Genomic DNA, 5,813 nt, shown 5'->3' with positions numbered 1-5,813 from the left:
AAAGTGCAGTGCTGGAGGGAAGCCAAGGGGCTGGGGCTGAAAAAGGAGAAGAATGGTGGGCAGGGGCCAGGGAGGCCCACACCCTCAGGGGTCTGAGTCTCTGGCAAACTCCATAGCACTGCGTCCCTGAGAGCAGATCCCTGGGGCCACAGGGTCAGCAAGGAGCCTCCCGCTCTGGAGGATGGCACAGAGGCTGGGCGCACCGCACTCTGCAGCCTGTTGCCATGGCCCCATCAGAGTCGGTCTGCTCAAACACAGGCAACGTTCCTCCCGTTTCCAACCATCAGTGACGCTGCACAGGAGCGTGCCACCTACTAGTTCTTCCAAAAGCACAAACCACCCAGACTCCCCGTCTCCTACTCCCCAGGATCCCAACGCTCCCCGACGCGTCTGACCTTGCAAGGGCACCACAGTGGTGCCGACAGGCCGAGCCTCTCCCAGGGACCGGGCTGGGTGAGGTGCATGGGACAGGAACCACCACAGATCAGGGACTGATCTCAGGGCCCCTGGGCTCAGGCCACCAGCAAGAACAGGGTGTGCACAGGCTGCGAAGACCCCAAGTTGGGCCTGACGAGCCAACTGCTGAGCTGCAAACTCCAGGGAACCATGAAGGCAAATGGCAGCTGCTGAGCTGTGAGCTGGAGTCAGGAGCCGAACACCTGCTGGCTGCTGGGTTCAGCCAGTCTCTATCCTGCAGCCACAGCCAGGCATCAGTGATGTCAACCCACACCTCAGGCCACCGGGCCCAGGAAGGCAGCCCTGCCTGGCTCAGCTCCACACTGGGAAAGACAGGAGAAGGGGCTCCTCCCACTCTGTGGAGCCACCAGTGCACCCGTGGGGACAGGAACAAACCCCACACCCAGCCAGTTGACAGCACAAGGCAGTGGAAAGCCATGTGCTGCTGAGGAGGATCCCCAGGGTGGGGCACCCAGGGGGGTGTGGGGCACCCAAGGGCGGGGCACTCAGGTGGGGATACCCAGAGGGGTGCGGGGCACCTGGAAAGCTGCCCTGAGAAACTGAGGCTCAAAGGGCCTTGTTTCAGTAACACAGGGCAAGGAGGGTGTTTCAGTGTGTCAGTGGGGGCGAGGGAAGCGCATTCCAAGAGAGGGAGGGGTAGAGCCAGACCCTGGTCCTACCCAGCACAGCAGGTGCTTGACCAGATGTGGCCTGAGGGGAGGTCCCTCATGCAGGAGCCTGGGAGAGGCCAGCCTGGACTCCCCACTCCTGTGTTCCAGCCAGTGCAGAGCTGGGCTTCAGGGGTCAGATCCATGTCTGAGTCCTGCCCAGCCCGGGCAAGCGGCATCCCGGCACCACCTGTGCAGCTGCCTCCCCATCTCCCCGAGAGGTCCTGCAGGCAGCCACGAGGCCACGGGTGCCGCTGTGCCCATGCCAGGCCTGGTGCGTGGCAATGACACTGAGCTCAGACCCGTTGGCAGGGCTAGGCCAGGGTGCCGCTGTCCGCGACCGGCCAGTTCTCGAATCACAGGCCAAGGCTTCGGCTTTGTCACTGATCTTTATTCGGTGTTTTTAGCACATCACATCCAGACACACACCCGGAACATTCCAGATGGATCTGCTCAGACTCAAGGCCACGGCCAACACCCCTCACATTCGGTCTTGGTGTATACATACATGTGGAAATGCACACAGGGCTGAGCTCCATGGAGCTTCCTGTTTAAAAAACCACCTCAGGAAGCAGGTCCGGTGTGTCCCCAACCTTCTGGCCACACAGAGTGATCTGAGCTACAGAAGGGGCTGCTCCCAGGGCTGATCTCAGCTGAGCAACGTGGGGCTCCCTCCACATGGCCATGGGGCAGCTCTTCCTGTGATGGAGTCCCCTCCCCGTCTAGAAAAGGAGGCGGCAGGAGGAGGCGGTGTGGCGGTCTGGGGAACCCCTGACCCTGGGGCAGGTACAGGGAAGGCAGGGGCAAGGTGTGCCCAAATCTGGTCCGACGCAAGCCGGTCCCTTTGCTAGTTTGGGAGCATCTGACATTTGCACAGCACTTTGTGCTAATTTCCATTCTGTGTGTAATGACCGTGGATTTTTAAAATAGAAGCAGGAATACACACATCAGTTATGCCTGTATGTCCCACAGTCTCTGGCAGTGTCCCAAGGCCTGGGAGGGAACACAGCTGCTCCTGAGGGACAGAGGAGAGTCTGAGAAGCGGGTCACCAGCAGGTCGCTGAGGACATGAGCCTGTCCTGGGCTCAGGAATCAGAGAGGCTGTGGCTGTGGCCCTGCCCACATTCCAGGTGCCATGAGGCCTGTGACACACCCAAGGGAATGCTGGGGAGCCAGTCCTGAAGCCCCTGGGGCCACAGACACAGCCCCATCAGGGTCCTGGGCAGGGGCCTGGTCTGGGCCCTTCCACACTTGAAGCCCAACGAACCAGTACACGGCAGAACCAGTCCACAGCGGGAACCAGTCCACAGCGGAAACGAGTCCACAGTGGAAACCAGTCCACCGTGGGAATCAATCCACAGCGGAAACGAGTCCACAGTGGGAACCAGTCCACCGCGGGAATCAGTCCACAGTGGAAACGAGTCCACAGTGGGAACCAGTCCACAGCGGGAACGAGTCCACAGTGGAACCAGTCCACAGTGGGAACCAGTCCAGGGCTGAACTGGTATATAGTGGGAACCAGTCCACAGCAGAGCTAGTCCACGGCAGAACTGGTCCATGGCAGAACTGGTCCATGGCGGGAACCGGTCCACAAAGAAACTGGTCCATGGTGGGAACCAGTGCACAGTGGAAACTGTCCCACCTCCCCCACACCTAGCAGATCTGGACAAGGACAGTGAGTCCCGGGGAGCCTCCAAAAGCTCATTCCACTTCCAAGCCAGGCTGCGGTGGGAAGAGCGCTGTGGTTCAGGGCTCTGACAACAGGGCCTCGAACCCCTGCCCGTCTACCAGCCCGCCATGGCCAGACACCCTGTGCAGGCCTCCAGGGGCTCTGTCTGAAGCCAGCAGTTAACTGCATGGCAGGGCCACTTGGCCTTGGACCTCAGGGAGGTGGGGGATTCTCTTGTGTAAAAGAGGTTTGAGGTGAAAAGTAAGGCGATGGCGAGAGGCCTCCCTGCGCTCCCAGCCTTTGGTCCCGTGGCCTCCCTGCGCTCCCAGCCTTCGGTCCCGTGGCCTCCCTGCGCTCCCAGCCTTCGGTCCCGTGGCCTCCCAAGTGCTCAGCGGGCTCACAGCGCCGACTCCCACCCTCAGCTTCCTAGTCATGTTTAAACCAAGCAAGCGGGAAAACACAGAGAGAAGGGGCCGGCAGTGGCGAAACCCGGTTGGCTGTGAGACGGTCTCACAGGAGAGATCCCAGGTCAGCGCAATGTCTCCATCTATATTTTGCCTATATTTTATTCTTTCACTCAACAGAATGGAAGTTTTTCATTTCAGAGTAGGTAGAGATGGCCACCACCTCGTTCCGGCCCTGGCGTCCAGACAGCAGGCCTCCCGAGAGGGTCCGCCTCCCAGGCCGCCCCAGACTGGGGGGTACAGGAGGCAGTCATTTGGCAAGGACACTCCAGGGTGAGGGCGAGGGGACCCTGACCTGCCTCTGGCCACCGAAGCCGGGACCCTCCCCTGGCTTTCTTTGGTATCTCAGAAAACAGAGGCTGTCCCTGTCCTTGTCAGCCCTGGACCAAGTCTGGGGCCCATCTTCACCAGCACCCCTGGAGGGTGGGGCCACACCACAAGGCTGTTTGGCAGCCCGGAACCAGCTCACAGGGGCCTCCCACCGGCCAGGCAGGTGGGGCGCCCACCCGGAGCAGGGAGGCCAGCTGCAAGGGGACCCAGGCTCATTTCTTGTAGTGATTGGGGGCGTCCGCGAAGGCAAACTTGAGGCGGTAGGCCTCGGCCAGCAATAGGCTGATGTCCTCATCATCCCAGTGGGCTGTGGGCAGGTTCTGGAGGAAGAGCAGCAGCTCCTGGGGGAAAAGAGACAAGCCCAGGTCAGAGGAGGTGACCTACAGTGAGGGCAGGGTGGCCCAGGAAAACTTGCCCACCAGCAGCTGCTCCCTGCTCAACCACAGCAGCGTCCAGACCTCGCCCCACAGCCCCTGCCCCATCCCAGCAGCCAGGCAGGAAGTCCACTGTGCAGCTGCAGGTCTGAGACAGTGTGGCAGGGGCCACCCAGCACTTCCTTTAACTGAATCTCCGGCTGCTCATGGGGAGACCCAGTTCTCAGGGGCCTGCCGCAGCTTTGCAGGCCCCGCCCAGGAGCTTCCCACTCCCCGAAGCCTCTATCAGCCCAGGAAGCACCACACCACCACACCTTAGTGGCACTGCCACTAAGCACAGATTTCTGTGCATCAAGAGGCCCCTCTGGGCACCAGCACAGTCAGCAGCTAAAGCACACATGTGGAGACCACAGAATAGGCCCTCCCAGGGAGCCCAGGAACACACAAAGCCCTGCCTGGCCCCTCCTCCATGCCCGCCTCATGCCAGTGGGTGGGGATGCGGGGCTCCACCAAACCTGGTTTCAAGTCTGGGTCCAGTCTGGTGCCCTAGGACAAGGACTCCATCCCGAGGCCCAGCTCCCTCCTCTGCGAGATGGGGTCACCGTTGCCAGCCTGTCAGGGCTGCTGGGCAGACTGGGAAAATGCGCGTAAGACCAGCAGCACAGCCAGCATAGGGTAGGGGGCACTGGGTGCTCACATGCCGAGCTCACTGGGCATGCTGGGCGGACACACCGGGCTCACTGGGTGGCACCTCTGGCCTGCAGCTGGACCATGTCTCAGCTTAGGTGGGCTGTGGGGTCACTGAGTCCCACCCCCAAAAGACACATGGGGGACAGTCTCCAGAGCAGTGTGCCCACCCAGTGAGTCCAGTGCTCCTGTCCAGCTCACGGTCTGGAAGCCAGGATGCGGACGCTGAGGAGATGGAGGCTGACCTACCTCCACTGAGGCCGGGGCTGGGAAGGACAAGCAAAGAGCCTGGGGGGACCCCCACGACCATCTTCTCTGACAGCCCCTCCCCCCGTGAACACACCCACATCCAGAGCAGCTGGTGGCCCACCAAGGACGGGCAGAACACACAGGCACCTGGCAGCAGTAGGGATGAATGAGGGTGGAGTGGCCAGGACAGCCTCCCGGGGTAGGGTTCTCACAAGAGAAACAGGACCGCCAGGTCAGCCCTAGCGGAAGCCCAGGCTCCGTCATGAAGCCAGGGAGACTCCTTGAGGGAGGGGTCTACTGCCCTGATGGCCCTGAGGGCTTTGGTCCTCGGGAATTTGCCCCCAGGAGCCACCTGCAGGCTCCCCTACTTCTACCTCTCATCTCAAACAGAAGCCAGATCCAGGAAGTCAGACAGGTGGCTGGGGGGCCCCGAGGGTGCTGAACTGACTCTCCCCAGCTCCTAACAGGAGACAAGACACAGGGAGGACCACAAGCTCAGGCTGCCCATATTGCCAGCCTTGAGAAAACACAGCCCAGCAAGACTGTCACGGAGGGGAATGATGGGCAGCTGGGCTCTGCCGTTCACATCCTGTCTCCCTGTCCACCTGGTCCTGAGCAGAGGGCCTGGTTCTCCAAGCCACACTCCCTTCATCTGCGGATAAGGACGGCAAGCTCTCCATAGGGGCAAAGACAGGATGGGCCGAGCTGCACAGACACAGAGCATGGACAGATGGCCTGGGCTCTCATCCTGGCTGTGCGGGAGCTGGGGTCCACAAGTTACCAGCCCCGCCCTCACTGACACATGCCCCTTAGCCATCCGAGAGTCACACTCTCCGTCCCGCATCAGGAGGGTTACACACCAGGACCGTCCCCTCTCCATTCCCCACCAGGAGTGTTACACAGCAGGACCATCCCC

At 61.3% G+C, this 5,813-nt stretch overlaps 1 protein-coding gene across 2 annotated transcripts in view; it reads right to left on the bottom strand.

Moving 5' to 3' along the window:
- Positions 1 to 1,500: 1,500 nt before the first annotated feature.
- Positions 1,501 to 5,813, bottom strand: part of LOC108286797 (TBC1 domain family member 22A) — a 284,858-nt gene continuing 280,545 nt past the window's right edge. For both annotated transcript variants that reach the window (XM_017504853.2, XM_037730079.1), the window contains one exon: positions 1,501 to 3,928. In XM_017504853.2, the coding sequence (XP_017360342.1) occupies positions 3,800 to 3,928 (129 nt within the window). In that variant the 3' untranslated portion in view covers positions 1,501 to 3,799. The remainder of the gene's footprint in view (positions 3,929 to 5,813) is intronic.

The sequence above is a fragment of the Cebus imitator genome, unplaced genomic scaffold (genome assembly GCF_001604975.1).
Source record: "Cebus imitator isolate Cc_AM_T3 unplaced genomic scaffold, Cebus_imitator-1.0 Scaffold329, whole genome shotgun sequence".
NCBI lineage: Eukaryota > Metazoa > Chordata > Mammalia > Primates > Cebidae > Cebus > Cebus imitator.
The sequence above is the reverse complement of the archived record's forward strand: the minus strand, read 5'-3'. Positions and strand labels throughout refer to the sequence as shown.